This window comes from Pygocentrus nattereri, chromosome 24 (genome assembly GCF_015220715.1).
Source record: "Pygocentrus nattereri isolate fPygNat1 chromosome 24, fPygNat1.pri, whole genome shotgun sequence".
In the NCBI taxonomy this organism is placed as follows: domain Eukaryota; kingdom Metazoa; phylum Chordata; class Actinopteri; order Characiformes; family Serrasalmidae; genus Pygocentrus; species Pygocentrus nattereri.
The window spans coordinates 26,542,851-26,563,026 of record NC_051234.1 but is presented as its reverse complement, the minus strand read 5'-3'; the positions used below and the strand labels follow the sequence as shown (position 1 = coordinate 26,563,026).

At 38.9% G+C, this 20,176-nt stretch overlaps 1 protein-coding gene across 2 annotated transcripts in view; it reads right to left on the bottom strand.

Moving 5' to 3' along the window:
- ctnnd2a (catenin (cadherin-associated protein), delta 2a) overlaps positions 1 to 20,176 on the bottom strand; it is a 570,926-nt gene that overhangs the window by 149,680 nt on the left and 401,070 nt on the right. For both annotated transcript variants that reach the window (XM_017716448.2, XM_037534162.1), the window contains one exon: positions 12,210 to 12,423. In XM_017716448.2, the coding sequence (XP_017571937.2) occupies positions 12,210 to 12,423 (214 nt within the window). The remainder of the gene's footprint in view (positions 1 to 12,209; positions 12,424 to 20,176) is intronic.

The window sequence follows — 20,176 nt, the reverse complement described above, 5'->3', positions numbered from 1 at the left end:
TGACAGCGGACAGAGAGTCAGAGAGAGAAATGGACGGTCACACTACAGAAAGAGGGAGAGAGTGACAGAGTAACAGAGACAGTGTTTCAGAGAAAAAAAAGAGTGACAGAGAGTGAGAATGACAGTGACAGAGAGAGTGATAAAGAGTAACAGAGCGATAAAGAGTGACAGTGATACAGAGTGACAGAAAGAAGGAGTGATACAGAAAGTGTTACAGAGAGTGAACAAGACAGACAAAGAGAAAAAGAGCGAGAGTGAGTCAGAGCAAGAGAAAGAGAGTGTTAGAGAGTGACAGAGCGATAGAAAGAGACCGAGAGTGGGAGACTGTAGGGAGTAAGAGAGAGAGAGAGAGAGAGAGAGAGAGAGAGAGAGAGAGAGAGTGAGCCAGTAAGATAGATACAGACAGCACTTTAGACTGAGAGGTTGAGTAAGAGAGAGACAGATGAGAGTGTCAGAGAGAGAGAGAAAGAGAGAGAAAATGGGTTACAGGAGAGTGAGTGAGAAAGTGTGAAAGAGTGAGAAAAGAAAGCGAGAGTGTGACAGACAGAGAGCGAATGAGGGACTGAGAAACCAAAATGGAGAGCATGAAAGAGTGAGGGGGAGGGACAGACAGAGAGGAGACTGTGAGTAAGAGAGAGATAGAAAGACAGCCAGAGAGAGAGATAGTAGTGCAATGGCTATCAGCAGTGACAGTGGTCATAATCGTAGCTCATGGCTGTAGAGGCTGTATAGAACCTTGTGACAAACACTGGGTCAAATGAGGATGTCTCACATTCTGCAGCTGTAACTTTACAGGCCCTCTGACAGCTCTTAATACATCAGCATTAAAACGACTGAAATGGGCGCATTAATCCAGCGCTAATGGCCACTTTCAGGTGGTCGTGTTTAACTAAGCAAACATTCATATGCTGTTCCCGCTGTAAAACACTTTGTTGTTGACATTTACTGCCTTATTCATGATCCAGACGGCAGGGGAGGCAAATGAAAATGTACATTTCTGATGATGTTTATAGTGCAGACTTTCTAATAAATTCTAGAATGCATTTTGTCAGACCAAAAACAAAACAGGGTTTATTCTCCAGGCGGTTGGATGTGTGTATGTGGGTGAGTTAGGATGATGCAGCATCATCAGAGTTCCTCTCACTTTCTGGAAGCTACAGTTCACTACTGCAGTTCACTACTGACTGTCACTTCAAGTTCTAACTGTAGCTGTCTCTTGCCTCATCTAAATATATCCAATTTTCCAGCCTCAATATACAAAATGACCTCACACCACATGCTCGTCACACCACCTGGCAACAAATAATAGTATATGTAACTTAAAAGCTGTGAATTTCATTTGTGTAAAGTAGAGTTGCATCAGAGCACTACAGGACTATGGTCCAGTCTTTGTCCAGATGGCTTATGGAGCACTCTATTCTTGGACAGTTTAGTTACATTTTTTGCAGCTACGCATGTAGATGTGTGTCTAGAACAAATGGGGTCTCCACTATTTGACTTAAAACGGCAGACATTTAACTTGGACTGTGCAGTATAACAATGATATAGGATTTTACTCAGTAGAATAGCAGTGAAATGTTTCCATTACTCTTAATGATCAGAACAGATGTTATAACGGGGTTAAACACTGTGGCATCTGTCATAACAATTAACTGTACTGGTAACGAGGCATTTATATTTCTGGACCATGCCATGTTTATGGCACGCTTATGTCAGCATTTTATAGCAGAGTTCAAGAAGTGTTTGATTTATTAGGTCTGCACCAGCGCAGAAAATAATGCTTTGTTGCATCTTAGTTAACATATTTGATGTCAAAACAAAAGATGTAAACAAAAGTTAGATGGGTATAAAAACAATGAGCAGATTTGATGATTTACATTGGTGTTCTGGAACACTCCAGTCATGCTGTGCTGTAGTCTAGCTGAGCTTGAAGGTTTGATGGGCGTCTTGTTTTCTGTATGTTTTGTGATATTCTAAATCAATAAGCCAGGAGAGGCCACACATTACCGTAGTTTTACCTGGCCATGTAGTGAGGTGAGGAGCAACCTTGTCCTCTCTTTTCATGCATTTCAACTCAAAAGGTGCAGCAGCTAGACTACATTCCAGTGCCTCAGCTTCTTGTCTCAGTTTTCTTGTTCCACCTTAAAAGGTGCAGCAGTTAAAACTACATTATGGCGCCTCAGCTTCTTTTTGGAATTTTAGGTCCACCTTAAATTGTGAATGCAAGCTGTGTGGGCAGTTTCTGTCTGGGGAGGGCAAAACAAAACATATGGTGGGCCAACGCTTTCACTGGGTGGGACTTACAAGCATGCATGGCTGGACCAACTACAGAAACAAAAACCAGAGAAACGAGGTGGCATGACTTCATTATCTGCTCAGGACGCCATTTCATCACTATCTTTACACAGAAAATACTTGTTTTCTACTATATTAATGTTTAAAATGTTGTGTATATATATATATATATATATATATATATATATATATATATATATATACATACACCTCACCTTTTAAGCACTTTAAAAAGAAATAATACATAAAACTAAATGTAGCAACAACAGAAAGTTACAAAGGGCTGTCAAATGCTTAAAATAAGCAATTGTAATTATCACATTTGTCTTATACATCAGTGTTAAAGGTTCAGTAACTACAATAACATGATTCATTCTAAGAGATAAAGAAAGGGTGGAAAATGGTAATGTAAAAATGAATAATGACTCTTTTTGACATAAAACCACACAAATAAGTGGACCTCAAGAGAAAATAAATAAAAGGATAATACAATGAAAAACTAGGACATACATACTAACTCCTTAAATTGCATGGGCCCACATCCTCACTCTCATAACTACATAAGTTCTACATCAGTTTCAGAATAAATCATCATAGTTATTGAGCAGTATGCCTTATGATTAATAATTAATTTATTTGCCTGTTTAAAGGGGTAAACACAAAACATACAAATAAAACAGGATATCCATCCATCCATCCACTTTCTAGGCCACTTCTCCCCCAGGGTCGCAGGGGGGTGCTGGAGCCTATCCCAGCGGTCATTGGGCGGAGGATATGATACTGTAAATATAAAATTAATAAACTGAGAAGCCAACCTGTAAAGTATGTTTAAAGCTTTTTCTTTCTTCTTATTGCTAACTGAGGATGCTTAAAGCAGGAAAATCACTACAAGCTAAAAGGATGCCAGCATGTATTTCTGTTGAAATTATATGTGGTGTAAGAGCAGCGTGTGCAGTCTACACACACATACACAAGTACAAGTACAAACACAAACACAATGTCTCTGCACTCCTTAAAGATAGCTATTTTCAGCTATCAGTCAACACAGCTGCACCACATTCACCAAAAGATGGGAATAACCTCGGATGCTCCAGTAAGCATTTGCAATTTGGACAGGAACCCATTTCTCAAGACTCAAAGCAAGCTGTTGTGTATATTAAACATGAGGACACACGCAGAAATAAAGGTCAATACACGTAGCTGCAGGCTAGAATAGTGGAACTGCATTCATGCAACTCATTTCACTCTCCCCACTGACAACAAGAAATCGAATTAGCTCCAGCAGGCTTGGGTGGTTTTCTAGCCAGAATGTTCACTGGGACACAGCATTGATCATAAAGTGTTATTTTCAATATCACATTACTATCACAAACATATAATGCAGTAATGTTCGCACAATAGCAACGTTTATCATCAGTGTCTTAAAAAACCCAGACAATACTTTACTGTAATGCAGTATACACAAGGGTATACTACATATGTCTACATGTCTACATATACTACATATTGCTGTCGGAAGAAAACCTTGTATCTCCATTTTTGGCATTTTTCAGTTTTTGACATAAATTGAAAGTATCTGTTACACTTTACATTGTTTGTAAATTTTATGATAAATGGCCTAAATGAAGTGACCCAAAATGACAGGGGAAAAATTCTGGTTCCATTGACTTACATTAAAAGTAAAGTATGTTTTTTCCTTCTCCTGTAAAGTTACTATTTTGGAGATACAAGGTTTTCTTCCGACAGCAGCGATATGCTCTAAACCAACATAAAAAATGCTTTAGAAAATATAGGGTGTCATACGACTTACATAACACCTTGTAATGCCTAGTTTAAGCTTGTTGAATTGCTTATTCGTTGTCATAGTTACGTGCATACCACTTTCAGCAAGAGTATATAGCTATATGTCAGGTTTCATAATGCATTATAAACTGTGTGTAAGAAAACTGAGTAAGAGCATAAGGATACATTTTTTGTTGACCTGCAAACGCTTCAAATTCTAACAGCTAAATAGGAAATGTATGTATTGGTTGGGATAGTGTAGTGGTTAACACCTCTGTCTTCTACACTGTAGACTGGGGTTCAATCACCACCTGGGCAAACACCCCTCACTATACCAATAAGAGTCCTTGGGCAAGACTCCTAACACCGCCTTGGCCTATCTATGTAAAATGATCAAATTGTAAGTTGCTCTGGATAAGAGCGTCAGCCAAATTCTATAAATGTAAATGTATTGGGGTAGAGTCTCACCACAGCAGATGAGATAAAGGTGTATTAAATACTCAGTTTCAGCTATATACGTATGTTGCTGTGCTAATCTGCTAATTTAGAACTACAGATGGCTGTAGTTAGCACAGCTAGCTAAAAGTTATCACTAATGCTAGTTATATTTGAACTGTACTATTCCTACCCAAATGAATCAGCTCTTAGAGTTTTTAAGCCCAACTTTTATATGTAGTGTGAATTTGCTTATTTTTAACTAACTGAAAACTGTAATACTAGGCCAGCTGGCTACAAGCGCTAGACTGTTAGCAATTAGCAAACAAAGCTAAAGTGTTAGCAGCACAGGAAGCCACTTTGTTAGCCAGCTGATTAAAACAATACATGATAACTGCAATGTTTAGGAAAATGGAACTTTAGCAATTGCTTTGAGCTAACTTTGTTAATACAAGCCTCAAACAAGAGCTATTAAGAGCAATTATATAAGCTTAGGCCCAGTAATACATGTTATTCATGATACCTTATAACACCCTATAAATACATTTATAATGCATTTTAATGCATACCGGTCAGACTTCATCAGATGGCCCCCTATAATCTAGATACTTTTATTTTTACCTTTACGGTTAACAAAATTTCAACATTATGGTTAAGGTTAGGTTTAGGAGTGGGTGCAGATTGTGTGCTGAAGTTAAGGTAAGGTTTAGGACTTAGAATTCAATAAAATCTTTCATGTATAACTTGCATTTAATAGATATAAAAAAAAACCCACAAAAAATGTGAGGTTACAAGGTTTTCCAATAGTGATGTTGTGCAAGTCTTCATTTTCTGTTTCATTGTTGTTAAAGCTGAGTTTTGTTTTCTGTTCCTCATTCACTCTTTCCTCACTCAATAGCAGAATTTATGTAAATTTCTTTCATCCATCTTCCTTTATGACAGTAATGTGGTTATACTATTGGGCAAGCTGCAGTGAACGTTTAACGTTTGGAGACGTTTGGTGTTTGAAATTAGTTTCTAAACTTGAAATAATTTCCTAGAACACATGACTGTGAAGTTCAAGTATGAACTTTTAAGGTCAAACATTTTAACAAAAGTCAGTCCTGTCGCAATCATGAAATTTTATCTGATGATTAACTGACATAAATAATTGCGATTAACAAAACAATAGTGTCTTATTTATTGTATGCACCCACCATCCAAACTTAAAGTGGTCACATTAGCTGCTTAGCTATCTTGCTTGCAAGCTGTTGATAATTAGTAGCTCCCAAGTAATGATAGAAACAGCTGAAGCTCAAACAAAGACCTCTTTTCCACTGTTGCGCCAAATGGTTCTCACGACCGTACCATGATGTTCTGCGCCGGTCCAGTCTCAAGAGACCGATTATGTTTTTTTTCCATCTGTTGTGTTGTTAAATCAGAACCAGGAAAAACTGGAAAAAACAGCTAATAGCTACACACACAGCACAAAACATAGTTCCAGTTTCACCTGGGAGCAGCTCAAAGCACCACAGAACAAGCCTATTTTTTAATCTTTGTCACTTTAACACCAGATATTCAAATTGGTGGTCTTAGATATGAGTCTACCTTCTAAATGGCTGTTTTTAATCATTGGTTTGCTGGAAGCAAGCCTGTACTGCAGAGGGTGCACTTGTGTTAGCCTAGCCATGCAGACTACAGCTTAAAACGCTACAGAACAGTTAAGCTTTTGGCTTTCTGTTACTCCAACAGCAAATCTGTCGACTTTCTTTACACTGTTAAAAGTTTTTATCATCAATACTTGTAATAGCAGAGCACCCGTTAGTCAAATCAAACCCATATTGGGGTGTTTTGGATTCTTTAAATTAGCTAGGAGAGAGAAGCTGGCTAGCATTAGCTTAGCTAGGAGGCTCCAGCTCCAGAAACCACAGAAAAGGTTCAATTTCTACTTTCTGTCCCTCTAACACCAATTGTTCAGCTCTGTTTTACCAGATTCCCTCAGAAAAGCTCATTAGTCAGAATCAAACCATGCTCAATGGTGAGCAGAGCTGGCAGCATGCTAGCTAAGCTAATGCTAACCAGCTACTTTCTCCTGGTTAGCAGCGCCAATTAACGTTAAGAAATTGGTATTAGATCGAAGCTTTCATGTTTTTGAGTAGTTGATTAAAATTGTGCTTTCATTTATTTAGTGTCCGTGAGAGTGAACTGAATCTATTAAACTGTTTTCAGGTTTGAAATAACACAGCAGGTGGTTGTGTTGGCACAATACTGGAGTGGTTGGTTAGTGTAGTGGGTAACATCTCTGCCTTCTATGCTGTAGACTGGGGTTCAATCCCCATCTTGGCAAACACCCTACACTATACCAATAAGGGTCCTTGGGCAAGACTCCTAACACCGCCTTAATCAAAATTGTAAGTCGTTCCGGATAAGAGCGTCTGCCAAATGCCGTAAATGAACTGGCATCAACACAGAATCAATCAGTGAACAGCTACACTGTTATGTCATCACACTGAATAGTTTTGCACACCCTGAGGACAGTTAGTTAACCATGCCTAAAAAAAGGTGCTAAGAACCAGTTTTTAAGTGTTCCGTGTGGAACCACATCCGTGTGGAAAAGCCACTAAAACCGTTACCCTCGGTGCTCAGAACCATTCAGCCCTGCACTGAAAAAGAGGCCTTCTTCTCACTTTACTTACTGCTGTCCTATAATGGTGTTAAAGCACCAGTCAGATGTCAGACCTTTTAACAGACAAATTGCATTTTCAAAAATGGGAAAACAAAGTTTTGTTCTGAAAGCAACAATATAAATGTGAAACTAACAACTGTGGAAAATAACTAATGAGCTCAATTAACTGCGGTCAACTTAAATAAGTATGATCTGTCAATTTTATAATATTTGTAAAATGTGACTTCTTCAACAAGTAGTTTACAGCAGCCAACAAGGTCTCATATAGTATATGAGCATCTTCTTCAGTCCTGTCTCAAAGACATCTCAGGGGGGTGCTCATGAAGCTACCTGAGAAACTTCCATAAGCTGCATCAAGACAAGAGGGTGGCTACTTTAGAGAATCTAACATATAAAGTTTTTTGGTCGCTAATCCCATATGTCATTTCACAGTTCTGCTATCTTCACTATTATTCTGGTGGAAATGAGTTAAAAAAAGAAATAAAGAAAAGAAAGAAAAAACCTTCATTAGTAGATGTGTCCATTTTTGACTGGTAATATATGCCACTGCAAACTCCAGGCTTAACAGTACCATATACTGTAGTGCTGAATTAGGTTTGTACTTGTAGGTTTGTAACACTAATCTATAGTGTCACCAAGAGTTTTATAACAAAATAACAATTAGTAATGAAAGCCAAACACTTCTTTCTGCCAAAGCATCCGACTGCTTCTCCAGGGACTCGTCTGACTATTTTTTCCTCACTTCCTTCCTATTGTGGACTGCTATTCCATCTGCTCAGCACGGCCACCGTATATCAATTATTGCGTGTTTCATGTGAACACCTACAACCACACACCCATACTAGAATGGTCCTTGAGGACCTGTGGCACTTCCTTTAAAAGTAACAGTATATATGCCAAAAACATGCTTTTTCTTCGCTGCAGCAAAGGCCTCATTCTTTCAGTGCATCCCTAAAGGAGTAGGTCAAGGTTTTTAACACCTCACAAAACTGCTTTCATAGAGGACCAAGGACTACAGTTCAATAGAAATCAAGAGGATTCTAGCTCTGAGATCCAAAAATGAGACAAAAAAACAAAAAATAGGATAGTCAATGGACCCTTTGCTAAACCATTCCCCTACTGAATTTTATTTAGTTAATACTGACTAAATACTGACTCTAACTAGGCCCAGGAACCATTACTGAACACCAAATATAAGTTGTAATATTGTAAGTAATGTTATATGAAATTGTGATGTTTTGAGATTTATGACCTTTGACATCACATGTACTCATGTGAGACATACACTGTTAATCTGGTTGACTTACATATACATTTTACTTAAAACTTTATATCGTTATCAAACTATTGTATTATTTATTTTTTTATTGTGTATCAATTTTATTGTTAATCATTTATTATTTAATCATTTTCAACTCTGTGCTCTACTTTTGTTGGCCAAAAACTGCAACTCTCTCTCTCTCTCTGACTTCCACACTCTTCATGATGCATTGTTTAGCCAGTCAATGCTGACTCAGCTCAGCCTGAACAATGACTCAGCTTAAACAGAATAATGAATAGTGAGATACAGGGCTGTATCTAGATCTATGCCTCTGCACCTTTCGTGCACAGAGATGGAGTGAAAAGCAAAAGCGTTTCTCTCATTTACACCTCGCTGTGCTACTCTATGATGCTCTCCCGCCGTCTCCACCAGGTGGGCTCTGCTCCTCTCCGGAACAAGCGCTCCGTAGACCCATTTTTCTCCCCAGCAGGGCTACAGCCACCAGCATCCTAGAGCTAGTGTATAAACAGGCAGTAAATTCACACAGCTCTACAGAGGCAGGCAGAATGTGACTCTGATTCACTGCCTTATTAGAGACAGAGGGGCTGAGATTCTTCGGGGCTGAGATACAGCCATTACTGCTAAGAGGCACCACCATACGTTACCACAACTCTAGGCTACTGCTTTTTAGCCAGCACTTTCAAGAGGGATGTGTATATTTTACAATGCTATAGGTAGTTGGGTAATAACTAGTTGTATTATTTTGCCTACTTTTCCATTAGCTTCTATATACATGAATTTGATTGTTTTGTCAAAATTTAGAGAAAATAAAATATTTCAACTTACTAGCTAAAAAAAAAAAATTAATCAAAATACATGCTCATTTTCAGCTGGTGGCATTAGCTGAATATCCAAGCCAAGCACATATGGAAACCATGTAATACTGTAAAATGCCCATTTATTTTCAATCCGCGCATGATCGTTGGTTGTGAACTCCATGCAGTGCCTCAAAGTCTGCAACACTGACAACAGAAGCCCCAGAAGTAATGAAGTAACAACGAAATGATTAGCTTTAGCACGGCAGGTAATACACAGCCTAAAGAGTTTCAATATGTGCTTTTAACAATTGTTTGGAAAAGAATCAATACTTAAGCAAAACCTGGTTTTAAGACACTTTTATGGTGTAAAATATACCCAATGTTAGGAAATAGTTTAAAACTGTTTTCTTTCATCAAATTAGGTATATTGTTATATGACATTTTCTCTGTCTCTGAGCACAAACAACAGCAACCATAGTGTCAACAATAAGACGTGCTTTTCATTAAACAGCACACAGTCAGCATGTACTATTAGCCTAAGTAATTCAGAGTAGGTGCCTCACTATAATAATCTCCTCCTAGTATTTTGCACTTTAGGAGAAAAACTCCTGTAATTGCATATGCAACAAAGCAAGAAAGCAGTGACCACCACCTTTTTTAATGGCAGAAAGGCTTTGTGACCATGCAAAATGTTAGTAAAGCCGGCCCTTTTCACATTTTATCTAAGACTAATAGGAGAAAACTAGGGCCTAACATCATCTCCTAATGCCGACAGATGCAGGAAACACTTAGTACCACTTCAGTTGCATAGTTTTTGTTCTGGGCCTGCTGATTAATTACTGAAAGCAGCCACTCTTAAGTACCCACTGCTACATGGTGTTCCAATTTATATGGTAATCTTCAATCAGCCGGTGAACAGCAGGCTTCTCCAATACGTCCATGTCTTTAAGCCTTTGCATCCAATAACACCCATACTGGCTTTATGAAAACGTTCAGAAATCATATAATCGTATACCTTAAGGCAGAGTCTTACTTCTAAGCACTTACTTCATATTCTGTACAGTCATGCCAGAGTGGTAATACGTAGAAAGATTAATAAAGGAATACAGAGAAATATGGTATATTGTATTATAGAGTATAGTGCACCATGAGTTACTTCGCTACTGTAAACTACTGAACTTGTGGGGTCCTGCATGATTTCCTTGAAAAATGAGGAGTTTCTGACCATATGAATGCCTTCACAGAAGGTGGTTGTCTTCTTTTTCAAGTTTTCATTGTGTTCAACGTTAGACTCCCCTGAATAAACTGTAAAGTCATTCAATGCAAATTCATAACGTCATCATGTGATCTACTGCCATATCACTCCTGTTTAAAACTGGAGAACGTTAAAGCTTGAACACATCTTAAACATCTGAGAACCTAGACATTTTTGACAAAGTCAGCACCAGCAACAAATATATTTTTTATTAGCAATAAGATTTCATGTTAGGCTGTCTGAGACTATGTGATGGGCAATGTTAAAACTAGCCTATTTCTTGACTACTTAAATAATACATTTTAATTAATTAACTGAGAGAAAGTTATTGGATCTCATCAGCTTCTAAGTGTAAAAATCAATTATATTGTTGCAGATATGAAGTTTAATGACCCTTGCCTAACAATACTTGTGAAAAAGCTACAGGGGGAAAACTCATAAAAATATTGTGAAAATATATCTTGTGTATATATATATATATATATATATATATATATATATATATATATATATATATATGCTTTCCATCAGGAGACCCCTTCAACACCTCTGCCACAATTCAAACCCTGGCCATAAGTCTCCATCATTTGTTCGCTACATTAGCATTATTCCTCTAGTGCAAAACTAAAAAAGTAACCTTCAAACATCAAGTCTTGGCTGATTGAGAGTCTTTAAGAGGCTGTTAGAAATCAGAGTAATCCATAGAAGAAGAAGCCAAAGCAGTATGGATCGCCATGCAGGAGATCAAGATGGGCCTCCATTGTGGAAATGTCACATGGCTGCAGTAATAATTCCCAGCAGTCTCTGTTGTGTGCTCACGGCCCTGGTGACCTACAAAGGACAGGTTTCAAACCAGTAGGCCCAAACAGCAAGCAGTCACTGTCCATGACTGCATGTTACTACTACAGAGAGTGAGGTCTTTTACCAGCAATGTAAAGAGAACACTAAATCCAAGGAGACAAAGAATATAACTGAAGCATTTTAGCTACTCCAGCCAATCACCAGTCCACTAGTAGACAAATTATCCAGTAATGGAGTGAACTGCCCTCAAGCAGGAGATTCAGACTCAGACAATGTCCTTGGAAATGTGTCATTAGACAAGCACATTTAACACTCATTAAAAGACAATGGCGTGGCCACTGCCGTGATTAGTCTCCAACTTCCAAGTCCAGGGATACATCTGCTGTGTCAGCAGCACAGAGTCCTGCACACTAGGAAGTTATTGTCAGAAAATATGTAAAATTCTGACTGTTCGAGTGTGTAATTTGACTGGATCCATAAGGAGTTTATGCTTTCCTCAGATTGGAAGCGCACATATTTTGACGAATATGCTGCAACGAACTTTTTTGACGAACTTGCTGCAAGCAAGTTTAAAAACAGAGCTACAACAAATACAGATCCACATGACTGACCGTAGTAAAAAATGACAAAGGACCTTTAAATCTTTGACTTTTCAATGGGATGCTATGATCTAATTAACATTTTCAATCGAGTGGATTTATCTTCGTCTTAACAGATAAAAAAAATGGTGCAAGCAAACACAAGTGAGGATCGCCATAACAGTGTAACTAGCAAGATTCTAATATCTTTATCTAGTAGCCATCGTTACATACAATACACATCAGATGGGCCATAAAAACTGGGTCGGTATAAAAACAGCCATTCACTAGGATTCGAAAGTAATGGGTAACATAGTACCTGTGACAAGCTCTCTGATGTCCACGTCTGAGGTCTTGCGCAGCAGGCGGACCAGCGCAGGGATGCCTCCACAGTTCTTCAGGGCAATCTTGTTATCATCGTTAGCCTTGCCGTAGACCAAGTTTCTCAGAGCTCCACAAGCACTCCGGTGCACCTCTGCCATCCTGTGGTCCAACAGGTCCACCAGCAACGGGATACCACCCTGCCTTCGGATCTGAAAAGGCGGGGAAATGTGGATTTAACACATTTTACTTTTTTTTTGTAGCAAGAAGAAAAACAGTTGCGCAAAAGAGAGAATTATGCATGCTTCTTTTCCCTCAAGCATGTAATGGAGCTGTAATTCCAGCAAAAAAAAAAAAGAGAAGCAATAAATGCTATTTGCAGTTCAAAACAGACAGACAATAGGGGACATCACTGCAGGAGGCCTACTGTCTTCTGTTGTCTACAATGTGGGCAAGAGGGTTCGATATGACTGAGTAGTCAATCAAGCTATAGTTTAGTGTCTATAATAGTGCTTCTCAATCCTGGACCTTCAATATGACTGCTTTTAAGAGTTTCCCTTGTTCTCAGCACATATGGCATTAATTAATTAATTATAAATTCATTCCACCATTTTTTCCAAGATTTCTGCAAATATCAGTTACTAAAACGCAAACAAATGAGGTCAGCATGATTTCATATGAAATGCTACGTTCCAGTCAGAATTATTTACAGCGGGGGGTGACAGGAACCAGATGCCTGAAGAGTTTAATGCCTCTAAAAGCTACACAAAATGGTTACAATTATCTCGCAGGTTTGAGTTTTAAACAAGTTTTGGCCTAAACATGTTTTTAGAATATAATGTAAAGACGTTTCTCTCTAATTAACCTTTTCCCATTAAGCCACTTTGAATCGCTGTATGTATCGCAACCACTGAATTATGCAATAATTTTGAAAAACAGCTAGAACCGTACTTTAACAAGCAGTTCCTGATGTGAACTGGGTCTAGAACAGTGATAGAACTGCAGGATCAGGACTGGTAAAGAAAAAAAGTATCAATTTGAATAATGACATTAAAATAAAAAACTAAATTGAATCCTAACCCTAACCCATTCTTTAAATCACTAAACTTAAAGAAACCATATTCTACATTTTTCTCAAATTTGTTGTCTAACGTGTGATAAACCTCTTAATCCATGGACAGTGGAGGACATTTCTGGACATTTTGAAACTTGAATAAAAAGCATACACTACATCACATTCATTTATTTAAAATAAAAAGCAAGGAAAATGTGTTTTTCCATGATATGGGCCCTTTAAATAAAGAGTCTATGGAAGAAAAGAAAGAAAACATTAAAGAGGTCGAAACCAAAGAATAATGGAGAAGGCGAGTGAAACTGACTGAAGTTCACTACTTCATTTAAGCGCTACACTGAAACAGTAATTATTGTCTGAATGATGGTCAATCAGCACTGCAGTTTCAATGATAAATTACTAAACTAACTAACTAGAGTTAGTTCGACCAGAAACACAGCCGAAATCCTTAAAGGCGAATCTTCTTGTATTTGAACGTTTCTTAGGCCATCATTTTCTAAAACCCAGCGCTAAAACAAACTGTGCCATGGTATGAATCATCCTTTTGATAGCTACTGAGAATGAAAAGCATGACTAAGTCTCTGTCAACAGTGCCTTTATGTTCTGCACCAGTCAATTAAAGGCAGCCAAGTTCATTAAAAGGCCCCGGTACAGAGCGTAATATGCCAAGTGTGCCCGAGAGAGAGTGTGCTGCTCTAAAACAAAGTGATTGACATCGACGCTCACTCCTCATGTTCTTACTCACTTCAGGCCCTCGCGCCTTCATAAGGAAAATAAATAAAGTCAGATTGGGGGGTTGGGGGTAGATGCGCTCCCCTAATGGTCACAGCACTTCGGCTTTCTCTTATCACTAGTGTTAATATACTCCACAAGACTCGGCTTAATACACTCACAAAACGAGGCTGTGCTTAGAGGCATGGCTGTGTTTATATGCACATTCATAAAGTGCTGATTACTCTCAGGATCGGCTTTGTTGCTGTTATGCCCCTCATAAGCACACATAATGGAGAGCCACATTAGAACAGGCCAGATGAGCCAGAGCTGGATAGCAGGAGGCAGCAGATGTCCCTTGGCATACAGTCAGTCTGTTTTGCTGTCGGTCAGTCCTGCTGAATTCATCTATTAAGCAAATGGCCCTTATAATATGTCCAATTTGTTGGTGAACACTTTAACCTACTGCCATTAGAGATAAACAGGTATGGAATTACCAGGTCAGTAATGATCACCTATCCATGCTCTAACATTATCATATCACTATCATTTCCAGCATGCTTAACTTCAGTTAGCCTCAACTACATAGTCCAGCTCAGTAGTTAAGCATTATCAACTGTATACTCAATGTTGTGTATCAATTCTAAGTCACAGGAGTGACCCCGGGAGGAGGAGGATGACGCTGGTGCCGGCTACAAGAGGCACTGGAGGAAGGAGCGAGTACCGAGCTCCGCCGCCCGGAAACCGGCCCCTGTTGCGCAGCGAAGCCCCTACATTCAATCCAGGCGGCTGAACAGGAGGGCGGTTTCGGGGAGGCAGAGCGGCAAGCTCTCATTTCCTCTCAGCTCTGGTGCTCACGCTGCCCTTAATGAGAGCCAGCTGATTCTCATCTGGCAGGCAGCTTGAGCACCTTTAAAAAGAGCTGAGAGGGACGAGCAGCAGATAAGGAAGGCAGAGCTGAAAAGCTCCACTATAGAGAAGGACTGAGAAGTCTAGCTAGTGTGGGCCACTGAAAAGTGGCCAGCTGAGCGTTGGCTTATTTTTGTTTGTTTTGCCGTGCTACATTTACATATTCTGACAAAAAGAAACAAAATCAATAGACATCTAGTTGCCAGTACTAATGCAATAACTGATAATTGGACACACTTAACTGGAGGGTAGCATTCATGAGGCTATAAGAAAAATCATAACATTATTATTCATAAAAATTATAATAATATTAATAATAATATTATTAATACAAATCATGCTGGTTGTTAATCTGCCATGCAACTGAAGGCCCAGCCAACAAGAAAAAATCTTGACTGGATAATTTTCCCTTAAGCACTTAAAGATTTAATCCCTTTTGTTTTTCAACTAATCCATAACAATGAAATGCATATTACTACAATTCTTGCAGTGTTTAAATACAACAAGCTTGATGATACTATTAAATAAAAAGAAACTGATAATTAGACATGTATTTTTTATTTCCCAGAAATTATTAGGCCCTCTCTGAAGACAGAGAAACTTCTGTGTTTGATAGTATGTGTGTGCAAGCAATAGGCAAAACGTTAACAGTTGTAATTCCAATACGGAGCCTGGAATGATAATTAAATTTCTCTGTGAACAATATCAATTGGCAATGTATTGAGCACCTTTAAGTACCACAAGTGTGATCAAGGAGTTTACAGATAAGACCGAACAATACATCATTTACATGAAATGGTAGAGGAGCAGAATCTAATGGCCTGGTTCTGCCGAGTGATGGGCATTTTCCTGGGAAGGGGGTGGGGGGGAGGTGGGGTGGAGCTATCCTGGCTCTGCCAGTGTCTCCTGAGGCCCTTGTATAAATTCAGTCTTCCAATCTATGGCTGGCAGGGAGACAAAAAAGCCCGTCCTGAGGAGCAGAAGTAATCTGATTTTCCGACTGGTGTGCATCAATAGACAAAAGGCTGTCTGGCTCTGAAAGCCAGCCATGCATTGAGAGCACCACTTTTGAGAAAACTCCCTCCCTGAACGCAATGCGTCAACAAGACACATCGTAGCGGCAGTGGCACGATTAATTATGGTGATCGGCGACTGCTGGGGCGCAACAGATGTTTTTGAAGTGTGCAAATAACAAAGCGAAAATAAAGACCCCCGACCGACAGATTGGGAATGAGACTCCAACAGGGGATTCTTCCAGTATATTCTGCTGAAGGGCCTGGAACACTTATTAGTGACAGCACAGGTGAACCAAAACGGGCACTCTGTCTAGTTCTGTGAAGATGAATGCAAATATGAGGTTCCCAAACCTGGTCCTGGAGCACCCCTGTTCAGTCTTTCTTTGCTCCCAAAGGACCCACGTCAGCTCAGAAAAGACTTGTTAACAAGCTGATTAGCTGAAGCAGGTGTAGTAGGATTATACAAAGATATATAGTCTAATGCTGCATTTCCATTGGTTTGGCACAGCAACAGACTGCAGTGGATCCCAATACTTTTCTATTGGAAAGTTTGTGTCTGTCTGATGTGACCATGTTGGGATCAGTGCATCAAATTTGCAGGATGCAGTGCATCCAAAAGTTAGGCAGAACTGAATGGTATGCAAATGAATCTAGCCAACATGATGCATTTGCCCAATCAGAAGGCAGGTGATGTTTATGAGATTAGTGTACAGATCACAGCGTATGAAACACTAAATATATAAACAGTTCTTTTAATTCCAGATTTCTAAATTGAAGTAGAAAGACTATTGTTTGGATGTCAGTTGTTTGGACTATGCTACCAGAGACATTATAAACTAGGGGATGACAGTTCACTTGTTGAAACATGAACAGCAAAGCTCTTAATGCTCAACATGGTGTTAGAAACCGAAAACGTAACTGATTTGTTTTCAGATGATTTCACCAATGACTTGAAATATGTTTTTGAAATGTGGCTTTTAGTTTCAGGTTTGTCTCTCCTCATTCAAAAAGACCTTATATGGCCTTATATGACTGTAAATACAGGTAAAAGTTTGGGCACTCCAGTTAAATTACATATGTTGTTTATTTTGACAGAGCCTCTACAAGAAACCTCTACAAGCCTGTTTCCAAAACAATTGGGATGCTATGCAAAATCAAAATAAAAACAGAATGCAATAATTTGCAAATCATTTAAACCTTATATTTAATTGAAAATAGTACAAAGACAACATATCAAATTTTGAAACCGGGGAATTTTATTGTTTCTTGAAAAATACATGGCCATTTTCAATTTGATGCCAGCAACATGTTTCAAAGAGTTGGTACGGGGCCATGTTTACCACTGTGTTTCATCACCTCTTTATCAACTAATACGAATTTGTGAATGGTGCCTTCACAGATGTGCAAGTCACCCATGCCATGTACACAGTGTACCCCATTCCATCATGGATGGCTTTTGAACTGTGCACTGATAACAAGCTAAACGATCCCTCTCCTCTTTAGTGCCTGGAGGATGCAGCATCTATATTTAACAAGAGAAAAACAAACAAACAGAGGACACTTTCACTTTGTCCAAGTCCATCTTGAGCCTGAGCCCAGAGAAGGCGGCAGCGTTTCCGGATACTTTTTATATATATTTGTTGTTTGCATAGCCAGTTTTAACTTGCATTTGTGGATGCAGCAACAAACTGTGTTTGGCTTCTCTGGAATGCTATCAGGTCAAGTCAAGAGGCTTTTTTCTATGTACAAATAAACTGGAGTGAAATTACATTCCTCCAGGAACAACATGGTGCAGCAAGGAACAAAAAGTACAAAGTGCAAACGTGCAGACAGTGTGCAATTAATCTTTAGGCTCTCTGTGATGCTCTTTTTATACCCAATCATGTTACTGAACGTAAACTAGCTAGCTGTGAGATGTTCCACCAAGTGTTTTTTACTTACAAACATTAACATTTGATATGTTGCCACTGTACTATTTTCAATTAAACATAGGGTTTAAATGATTTGCATATTATTATTTTGCACAGTGTCCCAACTTTTCTGAAAAGTGTTGCTGACATCAAATTCAAAATAGGGTTGTGCTTTTTTATGAAACAATAAAATTTCTCAGTTTCAACATGTGATCTGTTGTCTTTGTACTAATTTTCAACTAATTATAGTATTGAAATTATTTGTGCATCAATGCATCCTGATTTTATTTACATTTTTCACACAGAGAACAGGGTTGTAAAAAACATGCACAAATGATTTGCCATGTTTAACATACTGGGGAAAAAACAATGGAAAATATGCTGTAACCTTTGCACTAGCCATATTTTTCTATTTAACTTTTTTTTTAAATATTTTATATTCAGCAAATAGACAGTAATTGTGCTCTAAAATGTTGCTGTTAGAAAATCAACATCACGTCATATGACCAGGGCACCAAACTTCTGCATACAACTGTAACTGCCCAGCGGTATTGCCAAGATAGCCATCAAGTGATAGCCGTCAACGTTCCATTTATGCTGGTCAGCAAATTAATTTGGATAGATCTCATGAATAGCCAATGAAAACTGAGAAGTGACTAAAGCAAGTAAATAAAGAAAAGCAGCAAAACGGGTATTCGCTTTTTTTTTTTAAGTAATTGAGTGTATGGGACAAGCATTGCTGCCTGTACAATGTAAACAATACAAACTACCCATCTCACATATACAATTTCACTCAATGTTTTCTCATCACTGTGTCAGCTCAAACACAGCCAAAAACAGCAAGTAGCAATAGTAAACCATTATACTCCTATGTTAATTTTGCAAAAATCAATTAATGTCAGATCACCAGCTTTATGATTATCTATTGGATTTGTCTGGTAAACTATTCACGGCTTAAGACGTGCCCTCATTTTCAACAATGTTTTGCAGTGCAAGGTAACACATACCCACAGGAAAACTTAGGCACCTGGAGCCGTCAACTGAGTATTTAATTACTTGTGCACGCCACTATTGGGAAGCTCTGAAAAGAGTGGTGACTACAGGGTCTGGATGGACTGGAGACATAAGGTGTTCAATTAGAGGCGCAGGCAGAGCTCTTCCACCCCAGTTCATCCTCCAAGCGTTACAGAACACACACACACACACACACACACACACACACACACACACACACACACACACACACACACACACACAAATGGAAATCGACAGATTAGATTTCCCGACAAAAATGGCTGATGAGGCTGAACTTAATCCAGATGCAGACTGATGCCGGAGACAGAGTAGAGGAGATGAGGAGGGGGCTTGGACCACCACCTATAAATAGGGACTCACTGCAGACTTTCCTCACAAGAGCTTCCTCGGTTACTGACTGGGTATCCAAGGATGAAGGCTACAAACGTCAGTACAAGGTTCCTTCAGTTAACTGCCCTAATCACTATTCTGCTCACTTCCTCAAGCCATGGGCTGCAGCTCTGTCGATTGATGGCCTTCAGCTGAATCCTGGGTCATCTTTTTCACCTTTCTCTCAAGCTGTCTCTGTCTGAAAACCCTCTGGCTCAATGGTTCCCAATGCAGGTCCTGAAGCTCGCCTGTCTTGCATATTTGGTCTTTTATTACCCTACTACCCCTATCACAAGGACGTTTTTTTGATTATTAAACAAATCATATGATTTCTTATCTCACACTTAACTGGTTATCTTTATTTACCATAACAAATAACAGCATGCCATGAAGCTGAAGTCTTCTATTTTATCTTTCCACATTAAATGGTACAGCAGTTAACTGTTGCACCACTGAAGTTAAGTGCGGCACCATTTAAGGTGAAATAGAAAATTTAAAACAACTTCAGGCTATGGAGCAAATAGTTGAAGACTGCCACTTTTTCACAGTGCTGAACTTTTCCTTTACTATGGTCAACTACTGCTAGTCACTAGGTAGATAAGTAGCCTAAAGAAACTAGTACAGCTCAGCCAGGATCTCATTATCAGGAGAAACAGTGGAGGAAGCTAATGCTATGTTTATAGGTTAAAAAAAAAATCACAATTTTACAAGGGAAGGTGTTTCTCAGTGATTGGTGCCAGCTTAATAACAGCCTGCAGTTGTGTTAACACTGCTATGGTGATAGTGTTTTTATACCTCATTACAGCTATACTACGCTAGGCACTGGCACAGTTTAGCTAAGTATCGTGCTTATAGCTATACTTGTTATGGGATGGGTGGGAGGTAGACCCAAGTGCAGAACTGAAAGCCACTGGGAAAAAAAGGTGGGGAATAAGGAGATTTA